The sequence below is a fragment of the Silurus meridionalis genome, chromosome 25 (assembly GCF_014805685.1).
Source record: "Silurus meridionalis isolate SWU-2019-XX chromosome 25, ASM1480568v1, whole genome shotgun sequence".
Classification (NCBI taxonomy): domain Eukaryota; kingdom Metazoa; phylum Chordata; class Actinopteri; order Siluriformes; family Siluridae; genus Silurus; species Silurus meridionalis.
The window spans coordinates 5,522,253-5,539,412 of NC_060908.1; the positions used below are offsets into that span (position 1 = coordinate 5,522,253).

Below are 17,160 nucleotides of genomic sequence, written 5' to 3' on the forward strand. Positions count from 1 at the left end.
TTGATAAGCAAAGGTCTGAGAACTCTGTTATTTCGTATAAGCACTAGTTCAAATCAGGCCCTTCAACTCGCTATCCTGGTTCCTGCAGTTCTTTAATAGAATAAAATCTTGGCTAAAATCCTTACCTGCCCTCAGAGTTCTCACCTAGGAAAGGTTCCAATCCAGGCAGGTGTGGCGGTGTAGTGTCACTGAGAGCGTTCCGGTGTAGCACTCACCATGAACCAGTAAACAGTTGGTTGGGTTGGGTTGGGTTTGTTTGGTTGGGTGCCAGTTACTCCCTTTACTTGGACAGGCAGAAAAGTGGGCATTATTGTCCCACCTGGGTGGAGGAGATTTTTACAATTTTTATTGTGGAAACTGAACATCCCATAATAATAATATGGAATTAATCTGTTCCTATGTATTGGCATTTTCCTTCCTGCAATGCAGAGTTTAATTCACTGTAGTACAGTAAGTTATTAATTACTGCAATGAATTCTGAGTAATTAAAGACTGCAAACAGCCTCGAATGTGGTTCCACACATAACATGAATCTATGAATAGCCTAAATAATGATATAAATAAACTAGAGAACAATGCATTCTAATAGCACAATCGTGTTCTTGATATTGGTAGAAGACCTCAGCATGGTGATATCCTTTAGAACTGTGTACTGAGTTGGTCCAACATGCACCCGTCCACTCACAGGTCTGCACAACCCCCAGTGCTCCTGAAGCTACACTTATTACAGGCTGTTATTTTGTGCTTCCATGGCAGTACACAGCACTCTATCCAGTCTTTTTCTAAATTATTGGTAAAGTAAAAAAAAAAAAGATTGCCTTAAAACATATTGTGTCTAATATGTCATTAAATCAATAGTTTGCTCTTGTCTATAGCTCTGTGCTTTAAAAGTAATATCACTCTAGCAATCATGCGGTTATCAGCACAGCTGTGATTCCACTGACGGTAATCAATATCCATCCTAATATTCAGTACAACTGCATTCTTAGTTGTGTGACATTGGTATTTGTCTTGCAGTCAGAACTACTGAGAATAAATCAACACACTTTTGACCAATCAGAATCGAAAAATCAACGGCGGTATTGTGTTAAAAAAAATGCATGTGCGGAGCAACATATAGTATCAGTGTTACCACGGCAAGAACACATAAGACATAGCATGAAAACACCACAATGACCTGTTTTAAAATGTACATGCTTTTTGTTTTAAAGTCAAATTGTCCACTTCATTTAAATAAACAAAATCATACCCTGTTTTGTCTTGACTGCAGGTGACTGCATGTAAACATTTTTTAATGTGTGTGTGTGTGTGTGTGTGTGTGTGTGCAGGAGCTTTTCTGAGCTTTATCAGAAGTCTATCCAAGACGCTGAAAGCAAGTCTGGCGAGGGACATTTGGGCGAGGCCTGGGTCCTGGAGGAGCGAGAGGAAGAGGAGGACAGGGGTGAAGAAGAGGAGGGGAAAGAAGGGGAACGGGAGCAGGGTGAAGGAGAGGAGTCAGACAGCGTGACCCAATCAGATAGAAGGGAAGAAGAGGAGGGTAGAAATCCAACCATAAGTGACTTGCTCTCTCCACCAAACCTGTCTCTTCTTAGAGCTACATCGCTGCAGGATAATCCTCCTTCACAGGCACTGGAAATCACTCCCTCATCTCTTACACGAAGCTACTCACTCGAGAGAACCCTGCCCTACCAGGACATCTGTGATGGGTACACACATACACACACACAATTCTAGTTTACACAATATGTAACACACTGTTAAATATAGTCAGTTTCTAAAATTTGCTTTAGTTTCTGAATACTCACTGACAACTCATAAGTACTCACCTGTTCAAAAGTATGGTATGGTGTTTTTTGAGTATTGCAGTCAGTGTTCCAATTTATCCCAAAGGGGTTTATTAGGGTTATGATCAGAGCTCTATAGCAGGCCACTCAAGATCTTCTTCTCCAAACCATGAAAACCATATCTTCATGGAGCTCGCTTTGTGCATAGGGACATTGCTATACTGGAACAGGTTTGGGTTTCCAAGTTCGAATGAACGCAAAATTTTATTTTACCGCATCCGATACAATTCTGTGTTTCCAGCTTTGTGACCTACAACGAAGGCATTCAAAAACAATACACAGCATTAAAAAAAAACAGTTTCCGTCCTACGCAGGATGTGAGTGTTCTCCTTCGCATAACATGTTCTTTCAGAGAAGCGCATTCGCTTAAAACTCTTGATGCTCATTTTAGCACCAAAACAGCAGAGGAAGTGGTCTTGTTGAATCATCAAGTTGTTTTCGGCACAAGTTGTGCATGTGTCATTGTAGTGTTACACAACTAATCAGCCCTTCTGTTCCTATACTGTTTGATATTTAACAAAGCATCATGCATCATTCAATGCTATTATGAAATGTGGTCCTACTTGGTAGACTCACATTCGGGAATAAAAATTTCACACTTGAAATATCACTTTACAGTATTTTTATATTGTGTCTATGAATAAACTCCAAAGTTAATAGCAGCTTGTTTTGTTTTCTTATCTATACGTTTCAGTCATGTGTATGATAACGTTGGGGTGAAGGTGAACAGGCATATCTATGAGAATCCCGGAGAGCTGAGTGACACGACCCCTGACCTCATACTGGCTGTTAAACCAAAAGTTCCCCCGCAGGAAGAGGAACAGGTTTGAACATTCTCACTCACAAATACACACAAAAACACAAATGTATGCCGTTTATGAAGGGTTCTCACTCAAGCTTCTTTACATTTTGAACTGGGTTACAAGCATGTTCACCTTTTTATCAGAAGGTTTAGCTTTAAAGTATGTTCACTGATGCTCTTTATTTTGAATATATTATTATTAGATTTGTATCGTATTTAAGTCATTTAATAGCCTTATAGAAATACAGACATGAAGATAGATGTAGATACAATATACTAGCAGGGCTTCCATGTGTACAGAAGTCATTAGGTGGCATGCTACAACAAAAACCTTACATGTAGCATTCAAAACTGGTGTACAAGCCTACACACACAATTTAAACACTGTGCATGTGTAGACACGCAAAGTACACTTTTCTCCCGCTCGCATTTGTAGAAGGGTCGCATGAAATGGTAGTCAGCACAAAACATAGTGGAGAAAGGAGAAGTAAAACTGATTGCTATTATGTTCAAAGTACTAAACTTTGAGTAAGGAGCAGCAGCCAGTTTTTCTCACCACCCAGAAGCAAATGTAAATTGGCACATTACTCACTTCGATAGAGAATTAGGCTTTTGCTGAAAATCTCACCATGGCCTCTTTTATTTTTAAGTCTCCATCTTTTTCTTTATATCTTTTTTATTTATGACAAAATTCGGTACCTTGGTAAAACAACTTAAAAGACTGCTTTAAATGTTTTGCAGCCATATGAAGTTTCTATACGTAGATCTGGCAACCATATTCATATGTCATAAAAATATGTGGCAATTACCTCAAGTCAAAGAAATTCGACAAGAAATAATAAACTTTCGGGACACTGCCGATTTCTTTTTATATTAATGAAGCCCAGACCAGAACGATGATATAGTGCAGTTTAAGTGCACACTTTTATATGTAGCTACCATTAAAACCAATCAATCAAATGCTACTTCTGAAAGAATGCACGTTTTGCACTTTGTCTCCTTATATTAATACAAGTCAAAATTATATGCAAAATGAAACATATTCCATGAGCATGCTCTATTATTTAAGAAAGGAATGCTACTGCATTAATGATTTCCTCAGAAAGCTACAATTTATGCTTAATTTTTGGTTTTGTTTTTAGTGCTTAACAGAGTGGTAAGCAACTTTTTGGGCTGCGGCTAAATTGATAAAAGATGTACAGGGTTGTTAGGCGAAACCACTCATAAAGCACTGCTCTAGAACAGATTACCACAAGCTGTGCACGCAAGTGTATCGTTATGGATTTCCTCTTTCATGTAATCTGCCATTAACTCCTAATTTTAGCGAGGTTATATTTAGATGCTTTATTTATAACAATGGGTGGAGTAGTTCATTATTGCAGCAGTTCTATTTAATATTTAATGATTATTTAGTGCACAGTTTGAAACCCTGAGTTATACAACACACACCACTGATGTTTTATCATGAGCTAACACACTCCCGTAACTCATACAGGAGCTTTTATAAATAAACTATATTTAAAATGTGATTCATTCAACAAACTTTTTCAACTTAGAGCTCTAAACACACTCTTATATCTCCCACTCTCCCATTCTCATCTTCATACATTCATTTCACCCTCTTGCTTCCTCTCCCTTTCTCCCACTCATCCTCTTTTTTTTTTATTTGCTTCAGTCCGTAGCCGTTAAATCATCTTTCTCATATATCAAGTATCTTCTCTCCAGCGCATTCCTGTTTTTTTTTTCACTTTTCTTTGTCTCTTGTCACTTAATGCATGGAGTGTATTGTTAACCAGAAAACATTTATCAATATGTAGTACCGATGGTAAGATTCACCGATTCGTAACATGCATTGGCATAAACCTTTACATTTAACAAAAATTGTACATAACATGTAACTTTACTTATTATTATGAATATATAATTATAATAATTATTATTATTTAGAAAGTGGCCAATAATATGTGGCCATTATTTTAAATGTAGATTGATTTCTCCTCGCTAAACTGTTTCTCATAGCGCCACTGCTGCTACGTGAATATATCGCATCGGTAGCTCCTTTATGTGTAGCTTTAATGTAGCGTATCGTTGGCTATGCATCAACGTTGGCCTCAGTTATGGAGGAGATGCACATTCCTAATATATAGTACCTAGTTGAACATTTGATTTCTCTCTTTTATTCTCTGTATATGTCTCTCTAGATTGAGGAGAGACCATCAGGGAGCGAGGCAATTGTTCACTCAGCATGTATGGAGAGGAACTCCAGAGCAGAGAGGAACTCCAGGGCGTTGAGCATCCATCATTCCATCACCAAGAGTAAGTGCCGGTGAAGTTTAGGTCAAGTGTCAAGTATAGACATTCCTCCATGTAACTTTTATACATTGAAACAAAAAGGCAGGAATATGGTGTTAGGAACATACAAAACAGCAACAAGGTACACACAATGCAAGTGCAAATACATTCAGGTGCCAAATGGGGAGGGTATTTGTGTGACAAAATTGAGGTTATGTGTGTGCGAACTCAAAAAAAACGTATTATTTTAGGGTGTTGGCTGAGTCAGAACTGTTACAGAAAAATTAGGTAAGAGATGGTGGTCTTGTTGACGCAGTGCTCCAGGATGATATATCAGTGGTTTGTAGAGACCTTGATGATCTTCTCAAATCACAGTCACCTTTCAGATCTTGTTGTCTGAGACTGCAACTTTCTCATGCAAGATTGAGCCAGCAGGTTAGGAAGCTTTCTATTGTTCCCCAGTTGAAATGAATGAAAATTGATGGAAGTAAAGACACTGCTAGACATTTTTTGGCTGACTAGGTGATGTTAAGTGTACAGTTGAGGTCATCTGTGATGAGGAACTTAAAGACTTGGACTCGCACCGAGTTTTGTCATTGATGTCAGTGAAGTGATCACTCTGGGTCTAACCTGATTCAGCAATAATCATTTTAGTTTTATCGACCTTGAGAGATAGACTGTTGTCTCTGCACCCGTCTGGAAGCTGCTTCATCTCCTCCCTCTATGCTGACTAATCATTGTTGCTAATGAGGCTGGCCATTGTGGTGCCATCAGCAAACTTCATGATGCAGTTGGAGCTGTGCTTTGCGGAACAAGCATGGATCTAAAGCATAAAGAGAAGCGGGCTTAATACACAGTCCTGGTGGGTGCTGGACACTGCATTGCTGATTTGTTACTGATTACGAGTCACAAAGCCAAGGGATGGTAAAAGATATAGATATATTAACCTGAGATAGTTCCAGTATGGTAAGAAGAGCTAGCACAGATTCAAAACTCGATTGTTGGACAAAGACAAGACGACCATTTTCTAATATTTATTGTCCATTTTTGTTGAATCTTAAGCCTATAGTAGCCTCAGATTTTTGGTCTAGCCTGACAAAAGTGGAGCCTTGTGGTCCACAAGGCTTGACATGTTGTGCATTCTATTATGCTTTTATGCAGACCACAGAGGTAAAGACTAGTTATATGAGTTACAGTAACCTCTCTGTCAGCTCATACCTGACTACATTTTTGTATACTCTTTCTACAACAAGGCATTTTCACCAGCAGAACTGCCTCTTACTAAGTGCAGAAGATACTATAGGTTGGCTGATGAATTGGTATTGCAGATTAGTTGATTGCTGGAACTATTAGCTATTTGCAAAAATACATACCGATAGTTTTTCCAGCTTCCGGTTTGCTGGTCATTACTAGAGTGACCTCTAGAGGTGAATCACGGATGACACGTGCCGTTTGATTTTACACATGAAGCTGCGTGCTGCATGGAGAGCGCTATGTTATATTTATTATTTATAATTTATTAATTCTCGAATTACATTTATTAAGTAATATATTCATATTTATTTCATTTAGCACATTTTAATGATTCAGTGTGTCATTCAGTGGATGATGTTTCTTTTACGTTTGTAATAAAGTTCAGTACAGTTTTACATGTAGTGTTATGTTTTTTTTCCATGACCTATTTTAAAAACAATCGTTGGATTAATCAGTTATCGGAAAGTACGATACAACCTAGCTATCGTTATTGGTAAAATCGGTCAACCTTTAGAAGATACTATTAAATGAAACATATTTCAGTCGCATTCAGAATGTGGGTAATTGTATATGCATCATTATGCTTTTCTTTACAGCAATAAAAATAAATCATATAATTGTACATTTAACAGATAGATCATATTACACAGTAACATTTGTCTCCTAGTGTGTGTGTCTGGTGTCTGAAGCATCGTGTCTAAAGGCACTAAGTGCAGATGTGTGACCTGGTATAATAGTGCTAGTCCTTGTTAATTGCTGTAAATGGAGCCTACAATCTTTTCTCACTTTGTCTCCTGAACCAAAACTATATATATAATCATTCTAGGTGTTATTCAGCTCAAATTATTTGCTTCCTGTCTTTTAACATCTTTCTTTCTCTTCTTAAACACCCCATTTTATTCTGTTCTTACTCATGTTTTCCTCTCCTCATCCTTACCTCTTTGTCTTCTCCTCTTTCATTTTTGCTTCAGTTTTGTTTAGCTGGAAATTCCCCTTCCCCTCCTCCCCTTTTTGCACCACCCCAGACCCAGAGGACAGATGGGGGCTAGGTGGGGTAAAGGGGGTGGGGAGTTCTCCTGCCTCAAATCAAGCGACTCCGCTTTGACCATCTGCTGTGTCCTTGGGCTTTTTTTGCTGGCCGGACAATCTTCCCTGGACTTATGCATGTTTGGCCTCTTTTACTTGTGCCCATGGCTTTTGTTAATAAATGTGTGGAACTGAGCATGTTAGAACATTCGGGTGCTGCTCTTATTTCGCTTATCCACTATTTGGGAAGGCATCTAGACCATCAAAGTTTAAGCGCCCCCTGCTGGATTGATTTAATCACTGGTTAGATTCCCAACATTATTATATTATTATATACTTATGTGCTGTTTGCTTTGTCTGTAATCTGAAAACATTTTTTATTAATGATAGCTGGATTTGTTGTGTTTTAGTTCTTTCAGAAACAACAGATTCATCAGAGGAGGAATGGCAGTCGATTTCTGACCTCGCCACAGCATGCAGGAGTATTCTAGAAGCCTTATCACGAGAAGGTCAGGAAATATGAAGGCAACAATGAGCAATTGTTCTGAGCTATAGGCCTATATCTTGGTAGGCAAAAAAGTTATAATCTATGGATTGAGTCAGGTTGAAGTCTTGAAGGAAGTTTCAATAGAAAATAATCGAATGAAATATCAAGGTGCCATTAATATCGATAGCCGTATTTACTGTGTTAATTTGCTGTTGCTCAAACTGTCAGTGTGTATTTGCTGTCAGCTAATAATCGTTCACTTGATTGCAGCTGTACACAGCAGCTCCTAATAATGTTGGAGAGATTAAATATGATGAACTAGACACCTCACAGATTAGCAGCGAGCAACCAGGACTGTCTGATCCCGACGATGCTGGATAGTGTGAGAATACTGCCACTGCTATTGGCAGTTGCTGCAGAAGTGTGGCCAATTTATTTCATAATGTCATATTTTTTATATCTAAAAATAGTCTGAAATGACATTAAGTACTATTAATTAAACTTTTGATTAACCAGGGTTAGGGAGGTTGGACTTTATGCATGCGTAATAGAGTGCAAAAGGAAAACATTATAATGTTATATTTCCATTAACAAAAATAGTACAAATAACGTGTGAATTTTCCTAATATTTCAGTTTTATGAGATTTTCCTGAACGTATTTGTTTCATTGCAAGCGGGTTGGCAATTAAAGGCAAATAATGTGTTTCAGATCGAAAGGCTGGTGATGGCACTCAGGTAGGAGCTGACACAGTGTTGCAGACAGATGGCAAGCTCAAAGATTTTAAAGACAGGTGAGCAGCAACGAATACTTAATCACACCATTTGTATTGCTTATTGAATAGTTTTAGTTATATGCTGAACTTGTATGTATTTATTTTATTTGCTTACTTTGCACTATTTGTCACTGTGCATATCCACTTGTTTTTGCCATTGTTTCCTGTTAAACGTTGCACCCTAATTCGGGGGCAACTATATTTTATTCCATTGCATCTGTAATAACAGGCTAAATATTGTGATCATTCACCCAGTACAGGCCATTGATTATGTAATAGTATGTAGTAATAGACAACTAATTTTACTAAAACCAAAACTGCAATTTCTCAATGATTTATAGTGACTTATTTTTTAAAATATGTACACTGCTAATTTTACGTTCATAGCACTTGGCAGACACTTTTATCCAGATTGACTTTGACATTTATCTAATTTATACAATCTGAACCAGGGAGCTATGAGTCTGGTGGAACTAAAAGATTTGGTGGAAAATCTGTCCATATGAAGTCAGTGGTAGTAAATGTTTTAAATGATATTCTTAAATAACTGAAATGTGATGATGTTTGTGCATCATGGTATACTTACATTTCAATGTTTTTTTTTAAGAAGAGGTTAAATAAAGCATGCTAATGTATCAGCGAATTTATCAGTCTACCATCAAAAGCTTTGTAAGACCTTTGAACCAGTCAGATTAAATTGTAGCTTTCATACAGTATTCTATTAGGATGTATGCATTCACATTCACAGTGGAAGATTACTTCAAAGCAAAAATTTAGAAGAAAAACTCTAAAACCAACCACTGAGATATTATTACTGACATCTAAAAATGGCCCTTTGTCTCTCTCTCTCTCTCTCTCTCTCTCTCTCTCTCTCATTCTCATTCTCAGTGACTCACCCAGTCACCTGGAGGAGAAGGTGTCCCAGTTGGAGGCCATGCTGAAACGACTACAGGATGACCTCCAAAAGGTACTTCCACTTCCTTTGCCAGATCCCACTGAAAGACTTTGAGTGCCCTGTTCCCACCCCTACAGCGCACACAGTGACCTTTGAACTTCCCCATAAATATCCCATCCTTATCGCTCATCCTGTCCATGTAACTATCCCCCCGCCCATCCCTCACCCTGAACTATCCCAGAGCTATTTCACAGAGCCAGTCAAACTGAGGGATGATAGAGGTAGGGCGGGACAAGCCAAAGAAACCTGTCTTGTCATTGGGCAGGGTGAACAGAGGAGATAAGAAGATGGCCAGAGGGACAGGCTCCCTCTCTCAACACTAAGCGACCAATGGCAGTCGAGGCAAGTACAGCATGAAATTTTTTTTCCGTCACGCCAAAAAACGAATGAAACAACTGAAACCAACCCTGCAGTATCATTTAACACCTTTTAATTCTTAATCTGTGCAACCAAAAAACATGGGTGTTTGAAAGTGGTAAAGGGGGGTGTGTCCTAACACGCAGGGCGGTGCGTTGCGTGGGTAAAATCAGAAATCAGCATCAGTCCACGTCTGTTGTGAATACACTCTCAAATGGAGGTCCTGAATGTACGATCAAAGCAACCCAAGCTAAATCCTAGAGCACACTTTGTCTGATTGGTACCTCGAGGATGAAGAGTCAACAAATAATTTGTTTCTCTGATAGAGATTGAAGAGGCAAATAAGAGAAAAGGCTGGATAACATCGCAAATAATATCCTAGACCAAAAAAAAACAAAAAGAAAAGGTACATGCTATTAGCAAGATACCTCACTTTTAAAATTAAATCATTCCAGAAATCAGAATCAGTAGCATGTCCTGGGATTGAAGTGTTAACTGCACTTTATGACAACCTCCATAGAGAAACAAGACGGGGTCTGATCGGATCTGAATCCTAACGCGATAATCATAACATCTTGGTGTGTCTTGACTCCATTTGTTTGTTTTTTTGTAACCCTTTTTCCTTTCTTTCATATTTATCATTAATCCTCAGCCGTGTTATCATCAATCTAGTTCACATGACCTCACATGGACTACATAATCTTCCAAATGGTTATTCTAACAATAGTTCAACAATCATATACATTGATCAGGCATAACATTATGACCACTGATAACACTGATTATTTCTTTATCATGGCACGTGTTAGTTGGTGGATATATTTATTAGGCAGTAAGTGAACTTTTTGTCTCCAAAGTTGATGTGTTAGACGCAGAATAAATGGGTATTTGAGTTTACGGGCCAAATTGTGATTCCTAGAGGACTGGGTCAGAGCATTTTCAAAACTGTAGCTCTTGTGGTTTGTTCCCTGTCTGCAATGGGCAGTAGCTATCAAAAGTGGTCCAAGCAAGGAACAGTGGTGAACCGGTCACAGGGTCATGGGTGGCCAAGGCTCATTGATGCACGTGGGGAGCGAAGGTTGGCCTGTGTAGTACGATGTAGACGAGCTGCTGTAGCTCAAACTGCTGAAGAAGCTAATGCTGTTAATGCTTAAAGGGTCAGGACAGCAAAAGGGGGACCAACACAGTATTAGGCAGGTGGTCATAATGTTATGGCTGATCGCTGTATGAGGATTGTGAGAGAATGACTTTGGTCTCTAAAACACATTATTGTCACCACGTGTATAACACGGTTTCTGTTCTCCACATTTGCTCCATGAACCAACCCAATTCAGTTCTTTAGTTCTGAAATGTTTCATGTGAAATATTAGATTTCCACAAATTCAGTTCCTGTATAGGACAAAAACTTTGCCTTATGTCTTGCAATAAGCAAGTCAGCAACGATTAGCAATGATTAGAAATACGACACTACACGCAACAATGTATTTCGTTTGGTTGATGGTAATACCATGTAAACTATTCACATAGCTCGATAAGTATGGCAACACTTGAATATGCATAAACTGAAAATGACAGCTTTGAAAAGAGAAAATTCAACCCACGATGTTTTATCGAATATGCGCATGTACTGCGAGTGTTCTGGAGCTTTTTCTGTCACAGTAAAAAACTGTCGGTATCCGTTTTGATCATGTCGTCTTTACATACGTTGCCTCATGAATACTTAATCTAGCTGTCATAAGTTGTTTATGTATGTCTTATGTTGTTGCACTTAGTCTGCTTTGTGATGAATGTCCATTTCATCTCATGTATAAATTATGATTAACTAAAACATCTAACATTCCTCCTGTGGTTACAGCAACGGTCTAGCCGAAGCCGTTCAAACTGCCATCTGCATCTGAACACATTTCTCTGTATCGCTTCATTTTCTCCCTCCAAATGGACACAAATATTTTTTTGCCCATGGCAACCGCGAGATCAACTGCCGTTTTTCAATCACAAACAGAACTGATGGTTTAAGTAAACAGTAAAAGTATCATCAGGGTGTTTGTTAAGGCCATGACATTCCATTTACCTTCTGCCGAAGATGGTGAGAAAAATACAGTACGAGAACCATGGTGTAATAAAAAAGCTTTTAACAGTTTTTCTGCAACTGTGATTATTTGTTGTACCGTTTCCCAGGTTTAACTCGAATTTGACAGTCTATTAGAAATGGGTGTTACTTAAAATCAGCAATAGATTAATGTATTTAATGAAAATTTTGCTTAACCTAGACATATTTAAACTTCTTCTAATAATATATATTCTCCATATTCTCCATGCTTATAAAACATTCTCGCTTTACCTTGACAGAAAGTGAACGCCCCTCATTAGTGCACTTTTGAAGCATTGTGAGCGCAGGCTAGAGAGAGTTTTCAGGATGAGTGTGAGTTAATGCAGACTGATTCATCACCATTCCTCTAAACCAGGGGTCGAAAACCTGTGGCTCTGGAGACACATGCGCCTTTTCAGCTCCCCTGCTGTGTCTCCCTGCAGCCTTTACAAATTAAACATTAAATATATATTTTTTAGTTTTTTTATTTTATGTTTCTGTTACACAGTGAAAGGTGTTTCAAAGGAAACTACACTTATCTTGGCGCTTGAGGTAACACTGTCTACTTCCCGCACCTTGACCTGCGAGTAGCTGATATTGAGGTCTAGACCACTGCTCTTTTAGGCTAACTAGATAAATCTACAAAAAGCTTAATCTTGGATGAAAACAGAGTTTAAGTCTGCATGGACAGATTTATTCGCTTTCACTGCCAATGATGTAATTGGCAAACAACAATGAAAGACATTTCCATTTCGAATGACAGTTCCAAACGAAGCACGCAGTATTTGTTGAGAAGTACCCAGCTGGAGATGAACGCAAATGAACCATTTTTAAAACTGCTGCAGAAAGCTGAGCAGAGCAAATTTAACTTCATACAGTAGAAAACAACTCCAAACAACCACAGTTGCTAGTTTTGCGGCATCTCAAGAGATTATTAAGCGTGTAAATCCTTTTTCTAATACAATATATGAAAGAATCATTCATTAAAATATCAGCATCTATTCCGCGATGCCACTCTCCCATTGCCAGGGAACACTCGTACATCCTGTGTTACATTAATTGAAAGGTCAAATATGTTTTGTGGCTCCAGGTCATGAAATTTACAGACTCCTGCTCTAGACAGACCTTTTGGTGTGTATATTGTATTTCATTACGTCGTTATTTTAAGATTGTCACGAAAACAATGTTTGTAAATTTTTATATTACTGAAGTTGATAAAATGATTTTGTGATCTCTAATTAAATAAAAATGCTGATTTGCTAACACTCTGATATATCGTATATACATGGTTAACACCCACGCATATAAACCTTTACGCAATCTTGAACCATCTCTTCTTGGCATTTCTTATCATGCAGACTGTTGCATTTGTTGGTAGATAAAACTTGTAACTCAACTGTAATGAAATGAGAACATGTAACCATTTATATACCTTTGGACAGATTACCATGGTTCATTTTTCTGCCCATCTTCACATTGTATGTGTCGGTCTGGTTTTCTTAACAAATGTTGAGGTTATGTAGATATTTTTTTCTTTGCATTGGCTTAAAGTGTTTTTTCTTTGTTGATAAGCTCACTCGCGTAGTGTATAACTTGTCTTCATCTACAGTCTTTTAGAAGTTTAGTAGAATCTGGAGATCTACAATACTGTGTAGTCTATAATTCTGTATAGAACGATTTTTTGGGCTGGTGTTTATGTTTGAGTTGAACTACACATATTTTTACATGCACATTATGATTATATAACTGTCAGGGATATAGAACAGGCGTCAGAAACAGGAAGTAAACTACAATGTCTTTATTGAAACTCAACACTTCATCCGAAGCGTGGCCAGGATCATGGTAGTACAGAGACCACGAGTGGTAGGAAGTCCGGGTGATCTATTGTTGCAACGAGTAGATCCGACAGTGAGTGAGGGGCAATCATGACCTTATAAAGGGGAAAGGTAAATGGGGAACAGGTGTAGGTGATTAGAGCAGGGCGAGGCTGAGTGAGAGTGTGAGCCTTGGAGGGAGGCGTGGCTGGTGGTTCCCTGACAATAACAACACAGTTGGGGCAATAATGAATAATCTCAGGTAAACAAACCGACATGAACAAAATAAGAAAGCTATATATTGAGTACGTATGCAGTAGCATAAAACCTACTTAATGTTTATGTAGTATTCTACTTGATTGTTTGTGTGTATTAATGAACCTGCTTAACTTTTTAAGTCTGAGATTCCCCTAAACTATAAAATAAATTCCACAGATCCCATTTAGCAGAGAATTATAGTTTTTTAGTTATTGAGGTTTGGGTTAGATTTGGATAAGTCACTTAAACATGCAAATAACTGCAAGAAATCACTAATAAATTTTACGAATGCAATAATTTTAGTAAATGTCACTATAGCTGTGTCTATGCTTAATGGACCTCTTATTTCCTACCAGATAAAAGTCATTTCCATGTGTACAGATCCCAGAATATTGAAAACCTTCTTATCAGGGATGATTTAGTTTTAAACCTGCCCCCTAGTGGACAGAGCTGTATCTGAACATCCGTATGTGCACATGTATGTGTAGTTAAATGTCAAACATGACATGAGCCCCAAACTGTATTCTGTGTCCTCCCTTTCAGTCTTTTGATCTATCTAACCTGATTTTTCTCCAAAACCACTTCCCAATCTCTTTTTTCTTCTTTTCCCCAAACTTTTCCACCTATTCCAAATCTACCCTGTGCTCCGGGAGGGCATCGTGTTGACCAGTTTTGTTGTGTGTGATGCTGGCAGGAGAAAGAGGACAAAGCCATGCTGCAGGCAGAGGTGCAGAGTCTGAGACAGAACAACCAGCGGCTGCAGGAGGAGTCGCAGAGCACCGTGGCGCGTCTCATCAAAGTCACCGAGCTGCTGTGCAATGTCAACAAACCCTGCTAGTATAACGGACCGGCAAGACACACACCAATGACCAATGAAGATCAGCAACAAAATGCTAGCAAGACACGAGCATAGCAATCCAGACAGACCTGCGAGACTCAGAGCCCATGCATAGACTCATATAGACCACTGAAGATTGACACAAAGGTTAGCAAGACATGACGACAAAATCATTTAGACAGAGCTGCAAAAGACCGACTGAATCATATAGACCACTGAGGTAGCACAGAACATCATCCGGTGCCACCTGGTAGATGTTTTCAACCTTGAAAGATGTTGGCATATCCAATTTAAAAAGTTAGCTAGCAGAACAGACATCTCCTCGAAACCTGTATAGACAAGCGTAGCTTTTTCAGCTGCTGTGTTGCAGCCTAGAAAACTCTTTACCAGTACTAATAATACAGAAATCAGTCTGAGCATACTAATAACTTGCATTTTACAGAGCCAGGAGCAATACCTTGCGACCGTGTATCATCAAAAATTAGGCCTTTTACTAGTACTAAGAACAACCAGTCCAGAGTTGTTGCAAGTGAGACAGTAAAATGGGCACAACAGAAAACCAGTGACATTATTGAAAGCCAGAGCAGAGCACAATCTTAACTGCATGATTCCTATTTAACAAGTCCACACCCCAAAGTGTTAGCATTTCAGCCTCAAATGCTGACCTTTTCTAACTCTGAATAAAAGCTAGCAGTGTCCAGTTAGCATGACGAGCCAGTAGCAGCTTTTATTCATTGTTAGACAAGTTAGCATCTTTTGGAATGTGGCTTAGTTTGTGTCCTTCGACATATAGACAGGGCATCAATGTACAATAGACATTTAAAACATGGCTGAGGATTTGCCTACATTTTTTGAATACAAAGTTAATCTCCCAGATGAATACAACAATCTAGCATCACTCTCAGTATTAGGAAAAGTTATGGGGCATTTTATTGTGTGGTATTTGATTAGTGTGAGTGTGTGTCTGTGATTATTGTGACTATTAGTTAATTTATCCTGCATTTTTAAAGAAGAATTGATCGCATCAACCGTCTCAGACCTGCAAAATTATTAAGACCAGGGTTGTTAGGTATCAATGAATTGAGCTACATCTCTTAATTTGTATACCATACACACAGACATTGCAGTTATAAGGAATATTGACCTGGCACCTTTTTTCTACATTCACGACAAATTCTGCAAACCTCATATTCAAGGACTGGCCTCTTTTTTTATTTAATGTAAGATGACTATTCAAACTACAAGCAAAAAATGTATATATATATATATATATATATATATATATATATATATATATATATATATACACACTGTATATGTAAACTGAGCAGGTGAAAACGCCTCCAGTAGCTACAAATGACTCCACCTGCTGGACACGAAGGAAACTCCATTACACTTTGACACTGGAACATGGTGCTTGACCGCAGATGAACATTGACTTGAAATAGATTGGATTCCTGCATCTAATTTAATGACTGAGCCATTTTTTATGATGATGATGAACTTTTAAAAAAGAGGCAAGCCAGTAATATCTGGGTTTAATAAGTGACTTCTGGCTGAAGATGGAAACGCATAGACTGCTGTGTGTGCTGAGTTCTGGGACATGTATGTATTAGGACTTTTCATCCACCTCTTACCTCTTGAAGATCCAGTAATGATGACATCGCAATCTGCTTTCAGAAAAAAGTGCGTGTGAATTGTTGGCTCTGGAGAAATCAGCTTGCATTCAAGCTAAACTCATCACAGCAAATATGTGTGTGTGTGTGTAACTCACACACACACACACACACATATATATATATATATATATATATATATATATATATATATATATATATATATATATATATATACACAGACACACAGCCAGAACCTGGTCAATATTACAATATGTTGTACATAGTCTTTTATCTTCCTCTTGTAAATTTTTTTTCTTTTAGCGTCACTGTGATAAGCCGGTACCAGCAGATTCTCATATATGAAGATGAAATTATATCTTTATGTCCACATGATGTACAGCTAAAATGTTTCAGTGTTACTTCCGTCCGAAACTTTCAGCACTTCAGCTTCGTCTAACTAAATCCGGCCAGTTTCGGTCAACTGTGATCGGTGTGATAAAAAAAATAAATATTACACAACGGGTTTAAATGCCACTCATCTCAGTTGCAACTGAAATCCTTTCCAGTTTCATGGTCAGTCATTAAGGGTTTCGATTTGTTCCCGTGTGAACGCGAACTCAAGTGTGCTCAGGCAAGTTTAATGCAAGCCGTCTCTAGTGATGCATTGTGGGATATATTTAGCCAAATGTAAATGTAAAAGAAAAAAAAAAAGAATTTCTTGTTCTGTTGTCTGTTGCATAGTTTTTAGAGAA

At 38.2% G+C, this 17,160-nt stretch overlaps 1 protein-coding gene across 7 annotated transcripts in view; it reads left to right on the forward strand.

Annotated features, from left to right (window-relative positions):
- Positions 1 to 16,942, forward strand: part of zmp:0000001168 (signal-induced proliferation-associated 1-like protein 2) — a 64,285-nt gene extending 47,343 nt beyond the window's left edge. For 2 of the 7 annotated variants that reach the window (XM_046838558.1, XM_046838557.1), the window contains exons 10-16: positions 1,329 to 1,706; positions 2,539 to 2,668; positions 4,848 to 4,962; positions 7,629 to 7,727; positions 8,415 to 8,496; positions 9,367 to 9,445; positions 14,646 to 16,942. In XM_046838558.1, coding sequence (XP_046694514.1) covers positions 1,329 to 1,706; positions 2,539 to 2,668; positions 4,848 to 4,962; positions 7,629 to 7,727; positions 8,415 to 8,496; positions 9,367 to 9,445; positions 14,646 to 14,789 — 1,027 coding nt within the window. In that variant the 3' untranslated portion in view covers positions 14,790 to 16,942. Of the gene's footprint in view, positions 1 to 1,328; positions 1,707 to 2,538; positions 2,669 to 4,847; positions 4,963 to 7,628; positions 7,728 to 8,414; positions 8,497 to 9,366; positions 9,776 to 11,645; positions 11,931 to 14,645 lie in introns of those variants that run through there. The other 5 variants (XR_006924301.1, XR_006924300.1, XR_006924303.1 and 2 more) reach the window with 5 other exon arrangements.
- The last annotated feature ends 218 nt before the right edge of the window (positions 16,943 to 17,160 follow it).